Source organism: Salvelinus namaycush, chromosome 5 (genome assembly GCF_016432855.1).
Source record: "Salvelinus namaycush isolate Seneca chromosome 5, SaNama_1.0, whole genome shotgun sequence".
Classification (NCBI taxonomy): domain Eukaryota; kingdom Metazoa; phylum Chordata; class Actinopteri; order Salmoniformes; family Salmonidae; genus Salvelinus; species Salvelinus namaycush.
The window spans coordinates 28,032,237-28,044,790 of NC_052311.1; the positions used below are offsets into that span (position 1 = coordinate 28,032,237).

Below are 12,554 nucleotides of genomic sequence, written 5' to 3' on the forward strand. Positions count from 1 at the left end.
TGCTTGTCTATCTGCAGGTACATGTTGTGATTGTGGGTTCCTGCTTGTAGGTGTGTGGGAATGTGTGTGTTCTCACATCTGCTGAGTTTCAATGGATATTTGTGTATGTGTCTCGCCAGGAGAGTAAGTGGATCAAGCAATGTCTGGAGGATGAGCAGAAGTCTCGTAAGGAGCTGGAGAGAGTGGTCAGGAAGCTGGCCAAGCAGAAGAACGACTGCGCCTGGGAGGATGGAGACCACTGAACAACCCCACACACCTATCCATTTACCTATACCGCATATATGTGTGTGTGTGAGTAAGTGAGCAGTGTGTGACTGTGCAGTGTGTCCATGCTTCCATCTCTACAACACAGATTCATTTAGCTGGACTCTGGTTGGAACAACTCTCTGTTCTGATGCTTGGCCTCACACGCTGAACTATTCATTATCTGTCTTCCTGATCCAACCCTGTTGGAGGATTTTAAAGTCATGACCATGGGTCTTACTCAAGCACCCGGAAAAGCTAACTGAGACCAATGGGAGGGGAATAACCAGAATCGAACATTCTGATTGGTTGCATCCCTTCTGCTGCCACTGTAATTGGTTAACTCTGATGGAACCATTTTGGACAAAGGATAGATAACTAGTCCTGCAGTGTCACCAGCTGCATCGCCACTCTGGACTACTGTGTCTACATTTCAATAGGAAATCTAATGGGTGCGAGAAGCCTTCTTTAGGTACAATGGATGTTTTCTTGCATGCCCTTGTTTCAGCGGGAGAGTGACTCCCTCCACCATAACTAGGGCTCATCTGTCCCACTCTACATCTGTTACAGCATTGTTTGTCGTTTGTTTGTTTAGTTTGGTGTTGAGGACACCCCCGCAGCCTTGTCGGGAAAGAGAGAAGCTTGCATCGAGCTTCAGTGAACACGATTGGCATTTTGCGATTGCACATTCTAGACGTGAGACTGCATCTCCAAGATATTTTGTAGGCTTTAGATTTTCATTTCAGATAGGTGAGACCTTTCCATAGACTATCAAAACGGTCTACTATCAAAACGGCTCATGGAGAGTGGATTTCAATACTGCTCCAAGCTGGTATTCATTTCATTGAATAAGGTCCTTGACTGTGTACCTTACAATCTGCATGGATGTACAGTGTTTCTAAGATAGTATTACGCATTACACATGCTAATCAATATATAGTCCAAAGCTATCAGGGATATAGATATTTATAAACTGGGTGGTCCGAGCCCTGAAGTGCTGATTGGCTGACAGCCGTGGTATATCAGACCATATATCACGGGTATGAGGACATTTATTTTTACTGCTCTAATTACATTGGTAGCCAGTTTATAATAGCAATAAAGCACATTTGGGGTTTGTGGTATATGGTCAATATACCACGGCTAAGGGCTGTATCCAGGCACACGGCGCGTTGCGTCGTGCTAAGAACAGCCATTAGCCGTGGTATATTGGCCATACACCCCATCCCCTCGTGCCTTATTTCTTAAAAGTGTATTGTGTATAGAATACACACATACTTTCTTACCGAAATAACAATATATAAATAACAATTCAATACATGTACTAATAATTCATAGCTTTGCTTTATTTGGGGGTTAAATAATATATATTGCTTATTTATTTTCCATTAAAACATTTAATTGTGTAGAAAAGTGTATGTTGTATGTATATGGTACTGGGAACCCACTTGGGGCGGTCGTTATGGGTTTTTGCCTTTTTTTAAAAATGGGCTGGAATTCAATCCAACCCGAACTGCAGAAACGACCTCTACAGAATGTTAACCTTGTTCTGATGCTAAGGGGAAAACGTTTTTAAGTGATCTTATTTATTGGACATTGTCCATTGGGGAAGACTAAATAACTCAGTTTGATTTTTAAGAATTTGGTACAACAGGAACATTCTTATTTGTATGTAGTAGAGGCTATGTCCCACATTTTGAGTTTGGTATAAATTCTAAGAAAGTCTCATTACATTTAACATCAGTGTTCTGGGCCCGTATTCACAAAGTATCATAGAGTAGGAGTGCTGATCTAAAATCAAGCCCCTCCTGTCCATATGATCACGTTTAATTATGGTCTAAAAGGGAATAAATGATCCTTGATCAGCACTTCTATTCTCAGACACTTTAGGAATACCGTCCCTCGTCTCATAGTCATTATTATGCTTCCTTCCCATGTTGGAGCTAATCCAGGCAGAAGGAAAGATGTCCCCACTTTGATTGTGTTGTTGGAGAGCGTATAGAGTGAGTCAGTGTGAGTAGTGTAGGAGAGGAAGTGATAAAGTGCCTCCTGATAAATTAAGTGACAGGGATTAAATGGGTTTTCTAGCAAATTGCCCAGGTTGGTTTTTATGTCATGTTTTCACATTTCAATGCGTCTGATGGCACTGGTTAGATGTTCATGGGGAGAGGTAAGGGTATTATAACAATTCTGTGTGGATTTGGGCTTTGGTGCCTTATGTCAGGGTTTCCCAAACTCTGTCCTAGGGCCCCCCCCTGGGTGCACCCAGGTGGAGCCTCAGGACCGAGTTTGGGAATCCCTGCCTTATGTCGAGGCCTTAGGTGAGAAATGATTCATTGCAATCACAGCACTTCATCCCAGGATTATATGTAGTGCATACACTGTAACACCTGATGCTGCAGAGCAATAGTAACAGTAAAAAACTTGTGACTGCTTCAGTTTGGCTGTTTTACTTTACAGCAGGGTTCCCCAACTGGCGGTTATTTTGGCCCCCCAAATATTTTTTTAATTTTTATTATTAGAATTTTCATTGTTGGACATAAGACTGTAAAAACAGCATGAAATCAGCACCAATTGATAACCATTTTAGATATCTGTTCCCAAGTATTCTCACGCATAATAGAGACCTGTGATCGTATACAAATGTAAGGTTTTAAATGAGATTTTAGTCATATTAGATCTGTTTGGGCTTCTTGCGGTCAATTTGCAGTCTAAACATTATTTGTAAGTAAGTTCAGGCCCCCCAACCAGCCGCTCAAGAAAAAAAATCAGCCCGTGGCTGAATCATCTAATCGGTGATCCCTGCTTTACAGTGTCACTCTGAAACGGTCAGTTGGGCAAAGTAGAACCAGGATGTATAAAGAAATAATGTGCAGTGATGACTCCTCCTTTGCCCCTTTAACCAAAATGAGCCTGTCTCAGCAGTGTGTTCTCTCTAGTCATGATGGATAGCAGCATTCTGGAACACGCCGTTGTGTTCAGGTCCCATTGTCAATGTCAGCTCAGTTCTGCATGTTTTGTCACCTGTACAAATGTCCTTCAGTATCATTTGTTCATGTTTTATTGCTAAGTTGATTATTATTATTATTATTACATCAATATTTGTATTGAATAGTTTTCATACAGTGTCTTATAATGTTTAATGCCTGAAAGCCTAAGTGAGCACTTGGAGGGATATAACCTATCCCATCCTTCTCATCGAGGCTTGTCAGACTGCTCCATGTGTATCATTTAAAAAAAGTTATTCTATGCAAAAGTATGACTGTTAGAAGTATAAGTCTTTTTTGTAGCGGCTGCTTACTTTCATGTTATGCTTTCAGTATGCTCATTATTTTAATAAAAATGTAACGCAAACCATAGTTTTATTAACAGTATTCATTCATGTTGTGAAAGTCCATTGGTAAGCCTATTCCACTACAGGGATCATCAACTAGCGACCCGTGGCTGATTTTATTTGGCCACCTAAAGTTTGCTGATATCTTTTTTTTAAAGTGTACAGTGGGGCAAAAAAGTATTTAGTCAGCCACCAATTGTGCAAGTTCTCCCACTTAAAAATATGAGAGAGGCCTGTAATTTTCACCATAGGTACACTTCAACTATGACAGACAAAATGAGAAAAAAAAATCCAGAAAATCACATTGTAGGATTTTTAATGAATTTATTTGCAAATTATGGTGGAAAATAAGTATTTGGTCACCTACAAACAAGCAAGATTTCTGGCTCTCCCAGACCTGTAACTTCTTCTTTAAGAGGCTCCTCTGTCCTCCACTCATTACCTGTATTAATGGCACCTGTTTGAACTTGTTATCAGTATAAAAGACACCTGTCCACAACCTCAAACAATCACACTCCAAACTCTACTATGGCCAAGACCAAAGAGCTGTCAAAGGACACCAGAAACAAAATTGTAGACCTGCACCAGGCTGGGAAGACTGAATCTGCAATAGGTAAGCAGCTTGGTTTGAAGAAATCAACTGTGGGAGCAATTATTAGGAAATGGAAGACATACAAGACCACTGATAATCTCCCTCGATCTGGGGCTCCACGCAAGATCTCACCCCATGGGGTCAAAATGATCACAAGAACGGTGAGCAAAAATCCCAGAACCACACGGGGGGACCTAGTGAATGACCTGCAGAGAGCTGGGACCAAAGTAACAAAGCCTACCATCAGCAAGGGCATTGAAGATGAAACGTGATGGGTCTTTCAGCACGACAATGATCCCAAACACACCGCCCGGGCAACGAAGGAGTGGCTTCGTAAGAAGCATTTCAAGGTCCTGGAGTGGCCTAGCCAGTTTCCAGATCTCAACCCCATAGAAAATCTTTGGAGGGAGTTGAAAGTCCGTGTTGCCCAGCAACAGCCCCAAAACATCACTGCTCTAGAGGAGATCTGCATGGAGGAATGGGCCAAAATACCAGCAACAGTGTGTGAAAACCTTGTGAAGACTTACAGAAAACATTTGACCTCTGTCATTGCCAACAAAGGGTATATAACAAAGTATTGAGAAACTTTTGTTATTGACCAAATACTTATTTTCCACCATAATTTGCAAATAAATTCATTAAAAATCCTACAATGTAATTTTCTGGATTTTTTTTCTTCTCATTTTGTCTGTCATGGTTGAAGTGTACCTATGATGAAAATTACAGGCCTCTCTCATCTTTTTAAGTCGGAGAACTTGCACAATTGGTGGCTGACTAAATACTTTTTTGCCCCACTGTATATACATACATACATACAGTTGAAGTTTACAAACGCCTGAGCCAAATATTTTTTAACTCCGTTTTTCACTATTCCTGACATTTAATCCTAGTAAAAATTCCCTGTCTTAGGTCAGTTAGGATCACCACTTTATTTTAAGAATGTGAAATGTCAGAATAATAGTAGAGAGAATGATTTATTTCAGCTTTTATTTTAATTTTATTTCACATTCCCAGTGGGTCAGAAGTTTACATACACTCAATTAGTATTTGGTAGCATTGCCTTTAGATTGTTTAACTTGAGTCAAACGTTTCGGATAGCCTTCCACAAGCTTCTCACTAAGTTGGGTGAATTTTGGCCCATTCCCCCTGACAGAGCTGGTGTAACTGAGTCATGTTTGTAGGCCTCCTGGCTCTCACATGCTTTTTCAGTTCTGCCCACAAATTTTCTATAGGATTGAGGTCAGGGCTTTGATGGCCACTCCAATACCTTGACTTTGTTGTCCTTAAGCCATTTTGCCACAACTTTGAAAGTATGCTTGGGGTCATTGTCCATTTGGAAGACCCATTTGCGACCAAGCTTTAACTTCCTGACTGATGTATTGAGATGTTGCTACAATATATCCACATAATTTTCCTACCTCATGATGGCATCTATTTTGTGATGTGCACCAGTCCCTCCTGCAGCAAAGCACCCCCACAACATGATGCTGCCACCCCCGTGCTTCACGGTTGGGATGGTGTTCTTCGGCTTGCAAGCCTCCCCCTTTTTCCTCCAAACATACCGATGGTCATTATGGCCAAACAGTTCTATTTTTGTTTCATCAGACCAGAGGACATTTCTCCAAAAAGTACGATCTTTGTCCCCATGTGCAGTTGCAAACCATAGTCTGGCTTTTTTAAAGGTGGCTTTGGAGCAGTGGCTTCTCCCTTGCTGAGCGGCCTTTCAGTTTATGCCGATTATTGGACTCGTTTTACTGTAGATACTTTTGTACCTGTTTCCTCCAGCATCTTCACAAGGTCATTTTCTGTTCTGGGATTGATTTGCACTTTTCGCACCAAATAACGTTCATCTCTAGGAGACAGAACGTGTCTCCTTCCTGAGTGGTATGACGGCTGCGTGGTCCCATGGCTTTTTCTTTGCAACTCTGCCTAGAAGGCCAGCATCCCGGAGTTGCCTCTTCACCATATTTATACACACACGTATGTATGTGCATATCTCAGACTGGCCAATAAAAGGAAAAGATTAAGTTGGGCTAAAGAACACAGACACTGGACAGAGGAACTCCCTAAAATGCCAGCATCCCGGAGTCGCCTCTTCATTGTTGACGTTGAGACTGATGTTTTGTGGGTACTATTAAATGAAGCTGCCAGTTCAGGAATTGTGAGGCATCTGTTTCTCAAACTAGACGCTAATGTACTTGTCCTCTTGCTCAGTTGTGCACCGGGACCTCTCACTCCTCTTTCTATTCTGATTAGAGCAAGTTTGCACTGTTCTGTGAAGGGAGTAGTACACAGCGTTGTATGAGATCTTCAGTTTCTTGGCAATTTCTCGCATGGAGTAGCCTTCTTTTCTCAAAACAAGAATAGACTGACGAGATTCAGAAGAAAGTTATTTGTTTCTGACCATATATATGTGTGTGTATATATGTGTGTGTTCGGAAAGTATTCAGACACTTTGCTATGAGACTCGAAATTGGGCTCAGGTGCATCCTGTTTTCATTGATCATCCTTGAGATGTTTCTACAACTTGACTGGAGTCCACCTGTGGTAAATTCAATTGATTGGATATGATTTGGAAAGGCACACACCTGTCTACATGAGGTCACACAGTTGACAGTGCATGTCAGAGAAAAAACCAAGCCATGAGGTCGAAGGAATTGTCCGTAGAGCTCCGAGACAGTATTGTGTCGAGGCACAGATCTGGGGAAGGGTACCAAAGCATTTCTGAAGCATTGAAGGTCCCCAAGAACACAGTGGCCTCCATCATTCTTAAATGGAAGAAGTTTGGCACCACCAATACTCTTCCTAGAGCTGGCTGCCCAGCCAAACTGAGCAATTGGGGGAGAAGGGAGGGCTCAGGGAGGTGAACAAGAGTCCGATGGTCACTCTGACAGAGCTCTAGAGTTCCTCTGGGGAGATGGGAGAACCTTCCAGAAGGACAACCATCTCTGCAGCACTCCACCAATCAGGCCTTTATGGTAGAGTGGCCATACAGAAACCACTCCAGTAAAAGGAACATGACAGCCTGCTTAGAGTTTGCCAAAAGGCACCTAAAGGACTCTCAGACCATGAGAAACAAGTTTTTCTGGTCTGATGAAACCAAGATTTACTCTTTGGCCTGATTGCCAAGTGTCATGTCTGGAGGAAATCTGGCACCATCCCTATGGTGCAGCATGGTGTTGGCAGCATCATGCTGTGTGGATGTTTTTCAGCGGGAAGGACTGGGAGACTAGTCAGGATCAAGGGAAAGATAAACGGCGCAAAGTACAGAGAGATCCTTGATGAAAACCTGCTCTAGAGCGCTCAGGACCTCAGACTGGGGAGAAGGTTCACCTTCCATCAGGACAACGAACCTAAGCACACAGCCAAGACAATGCAGGAGTGGCTTCGGGACAAGTCTCTGAATGTTCTTGGGTGGCCCAGCCAGAGCCCGGACTTGAACCCCGATCAAACATCTCTGGAGAGACCTGAAAATAGCTGTGCAGCGACTCTCCCCATCCAACCATACAGAGCTTGAGAGGATCTGCAGTGAGGAATGGGAGAAACTCTCCAAATACAGGTGAGCCAAGCTTGTAGCATCATACCCAAGAAGACTTGAGGCTGTAAACGCTGCCAAAGGTGCTTCAACGAAGTACTGAGTAAAGGGTCTGAATAGTTCTGTAAATGTGATCAGTTTTTTATTTTTAATACGTTGGTAAAAAATATTTGCTTTGTCATTATGGGGTATTGTGTATAGATTGATTAGGAAAAAACAAATGTACTCCTCTTTAGAATAAGGCTGCAATGTAAAAGAAATTGGAACATTTTCCCGAGATGATGTATGTGTTTGTATATATACACACACACACACACACATCTCTACATGACCAAAAGTATGTGGACACCTGCTCGTCACATCTCATTCCAAAATAGTGGGCATTAATATGGAGTTGGTCCCCCTTTTGCTGCTATAACAGCCTCCACTCTTCTAGGAAGGCTTTCCACTAGATGTTGAAACATTGTTGCGGGGACTTGCTTCCATTCAGCCACTGGAACATTAGTTAGGTCAGCCACTGATGTTGGCCGATTAGGCCTGGCTCGCAGTTGGAGTTCCAATTCATCCCAAAGGTGTTTGATGGGGTTGAGGTCAGGGCTCTCTGCAGGCCACTCAAGTTCTTCCTCACTGATCTCGACAAACCATTTCTGTATGGGCCTTGCATTGGGGCATTGTCATGCTAAAACCGGAAAGGGCCTTCCCCAAAATGTCGCCACAAATTTGGAAGCATGGAATCATCATTGTATGCTGTAGGGTTAAGATTTTGCTTCACTAGAACTAAGCTCGAACCATGAAAACCAGCCCCAGACCATTATTCCTCATCCACCAAACTTTACAGTTGGCACTATGCATTGGACAGGTAGTGTTCTCCTGGTATCTGCCAAACCCAGATTTGTTCATGCCAGATGGTGAAGTGTGATTCATCACTCCAGAGAACGTGTTTCCACTGCTCCAGAGTCCAATGGAGGCAAGCTTTACACCACTCCAGCCGACGCTTGGTATTGCGCATGGTGATCTTATGCTTGTGTGTGGCTGCTCGGCCATGGAAACCCATTTCATGAAGCTCCTGACGAACAGTTATGCTTCCAGAGGCAGTTTGGAACTCGGTACACAATATGGGCTTCAGCACTCGGCGGTCCCATTCTGTGAGCTTGTGTGGCCTACCACTTCGCGGCTGAGCCATTGTTGCTCCTAGACGTTTCCACTTCACAATAACAGCACTTATAGTTGACTGGGGCAGCTCTAGCAGGGTAGAAATTTTACAGACTGACATGTTGGAAAGGTGGCATCCTATGACGGTGCCACGTTGAAAATCACTGAGTTCTTCAGTAAGACCATTCTACTGTCAATGTTTGTCTATGGAGATTGCATGGCTATGTGCTCAATTTTATACATCTGTCAACAACGGGTGTGGCTGAAATAGCCTAATCCACTAATTTGGATGGGTGTCCACATCCATCTACCTGACAGGTGTGGCATATCAAGAATCTGATTAAACAGCATGATCCTTACACAGGTGGCCCTTGTGCTGGGGACAATAAAAGGCCACTCTAAAATGTGCAGTTTTATCACACAACACAATGCCATAGATGTCTCAAGTTTTGTGGGAGTGTTCAATTGGCATGCTGACTGCAGGAATGTCCACCAGAGCTGTAGCCAGAGAATGTAATGTTCATTTCTCTACCATAAGCCGCATCCAATGTTGTTTTAGAGATTTTGGCAGTATGTCCAATCAGCATCACAACCGCAGACCATGTGTAACCACACCAGCCCAGGACCTCCACATCCAGCTAATTCACCTGCGGAATCGTCTGAGATCAGCCACCCGGACAGCTGATGAAACTGACAAGTATTTCTGTAGGTAATAAATCAGTTTTGTGGCGAAAAACTCAACGCCTATGCCCTCCCAGGGCCACCCATGGCTGTGCCCCTGCCCAGTCATGTGAAATATATAGATCAGAGCCTAATTTATTTATTTAAATTGAGTGATTTCCTCAAGTAAAATCATTGAAATTGTTGCATTTTGTGTTTATATTTTTTGACATAAATACTGTAAAATCAACAGGAATTCACCTCAAAATAATTTTTATTCAGGAAATCTATTCAAGTATTTCCACTCATAGAGAGATGTAATCATTTACCAATGTAATCAATATTTTAAATTATCATGTTTTTGTCCAATGCAATATCTATTTGGGCTTCTTCTGTCAATTTGCAGAGTACAAATTATTTATAATTATGTTCAGGTGGCCGGAACATAATTATGAAAAAATGTGTTCCACCGCTGAATCTAGTTGATGACCCCTGCACTACGGGTACATAGAATATGCTACAGTGACTAGCCTATGTTGAGAGACCCATTACATTGGTGAGTAGAGATGACATCCTGTGAATGCCACCTCCCCTCTACACCTCTGGCAGGGTGTTCTGCACCTCTGTGCTGTAGACTCGCACTTTCCATGCCGTTAAACAACTCACTCACTCGTTCTCTGGAGTGGAATGGTATATATGACAGCAGGGCTGTGTAGAGTTTCAACCTTTGTACTGCCCTTACCATTTTTTTTTATACACACAATAGTCATTGAATAGATGTTACTTTACACAGTAGCTTACCGTCAGTGTTAAGATCTCATATTGTTGTCAAAGCATCATCATGTTATGGTCTGGTGAAGAACCTCTTACACACTGCACTGATCTATTTCCAGTCTGTGGTTTTCCTGCACAGATCTTCTTGCTGTGGTGCATAGGTCTGGAAGGTCACTGTATTACATTTGATGTGAGGGGATGCAAAAGGATGCAGAAGGTTTGAGTGCAAGGCTGCAACTTGGTTTCATAAACTTTGTTGCTCTGTGGGGCACCATAATGCCTCCTTACAAAGTGCATGACCTTTGACATGTCTGTGGTGATGTCTCATGCTCTTGATCAGCCTATTTGGTGGTGTTCTTGAGCCAAACAACCAACCATTGGTTTGATCATTACACTTAGCAACCCACAAAACTGCAGGGAGATGAGGGGGCTTGTGAGGTTTCACAGGCTGCATCAGTTCCAACCACCAAGCACTGAGCCGATACTGTATGTGATAAACCAAGTGGAAACTTAGCACAGAGATACTTACTGTATGTGATAAACCAAGTGGAAACATAGCACAGAGATATACGGTTATATTTCATTAAATAATCAAGAACGTTTTCAATAAAAAATAATTTATTATCTATACAGACACCATACGTCACAATAAATACACAGTCATTGCCATATTCCTAGTAATTAATATTAATATCTAACATCGTAGGGCTGGGATACTAAGTTATCCAATCAACAGAAATATGTTCCAGTTCCAGGGATTTGTGGGTTTCACCGTGGGCTTGGTAAAAAGATTCTAAGTTTTAAATTGATCTAGTCCAGATATTCCCAAACTGGGGGGTACGCCAAATAAAAATGTGATTCACTTTTATTTTTATTTTTAAAAAATATATAAAAAAATCTTCCCATTTTCAAACAGTCCATTTATATTTTCCAATGGGGCTATACATTTGGGTGAGTTTTTTTTTCTCTCGCCTGAGTAGCCTCATTTCACTGCCAAAAATTAAATTAAACCATCTAGTGTTCAGCGAAATAACAACACAATGTCAAATACAGGTAGCCTAGTCAAATAATTAACATCCAATCGCATTAACCGTTACTCTCTTACGGGAATTCCACTAACGGTCCGTATGTAGCCAAACGTAGCTGCTGTTCATGTTGGTATCTGTACTGTTGGCGCAAAAGCCATGACACGGAGACATAGTGGAGTGGCAGTTGCCCCCGACACCGCTTGGGTACACTGCAGCATCCACCGAGAGGCTCTTGCTACCAAGGGAATGCCTGACAGCTTGAAAGATGTTTTGGACACTACAGTGAAAATGGTTAACTTTGTTAAAGCAAGGCCCCTGAACTCTTGTGTATTTTCTGCACTGTGCAGTGATATGGGCAGCGACCAAGTAACGCTTTTACAACATACATAAGTGTGTTGGTTATCAAGGGGTAAAGTATTGATGCGTTTTCTTGAATTGAGAGACGAGCTTAAAGTTTTCTTTACTGACCATAATTTTCACTTGTTTGACCGCTTGCATGATGACGAGATTCTCATACGACTGGCCTATCTGGGTAATGTTTTTTCCTCACCTGAATGATCTGAATCTAGGATTACAGGGACTCTGCAACTATATTCAATGTGCGAGACAAAATTGAGGCTATGATTAAGAAGTTGGAGCTCTTCTCGGTCTGCATTAACAAGGACAACACACAGGTCTTTCCATCATTGTATGATTTTTTTGTGTGCAAATAAACTCAAGCTTATGGACAATGTCAAATGTGATTATAGCTGAGTGAGTGCACAATTACGCAGGTACTTTCCCGAAACGGATGACACAAACAACTAGATTCGTTATTCCTTTCATGCCCTGCCTCCAGTCCACTTACCGATATCTGAACAAGAGAGCCTCATCGAAATTGCAACAAGCGGTTCTGTGAAAATGTAATTTAATCAGAAGCCACTGCCAGATTTCTGGATTGGGCTGCGCTCAAAGTATCCTGCCTTGGCAAGTCGCGCTGTTAAGACACTGACGCCCTTTTGCAACCACGTACCTATGTGAGAGTGGATTCTCGGCCCTCACTAGCATGAAAACTAAATACAGGCACATACTGTGTGTGGAAAATGATTTAAGACTGAGGCTCTCTCCAATACAACCCAACATTGCAAAGTTATGTGCATCCTTTCAAGCACACCCTTCTCATTAACTTCTTATGGCTGCAGGGGCAGTATTGAGTAGCTTGGATGAAAGGTGCCCAGAGTAAACGGCCTGCTACTC

At 42.4% G+C, this 12,554-nt stretch overlaps 1 protein-coding gene across 2 annotated transcripts in view; it reads left to right on the forward strand.

Annotated features, from left to right (window-relative positions):
- LOC120048145 (rho guanine nucleotide exchange factor 6-like) overlaps nt 1–1,302 on the forward strand; it is a 28,265-nt gene extending 26,963 nt beyond the window's left edge. For both annotated transcript variants that reach the window (XM_038993879.1, XM_038993880.1), the window contains one exon: nt 120–1,302. In XM_038993879.1, coding sequence (XP_038849807.1) covers nt 120–242 — 123 coding nt within the window. In that variant the 3' untranslated portion in view covers nt 243–1,302. The remainder of the gene's footprint in view (nt 1–119) is intronic.
- The last annotated feature ends 11,252 nt before the right edge of the window (nt 1,303–12,554 follow it).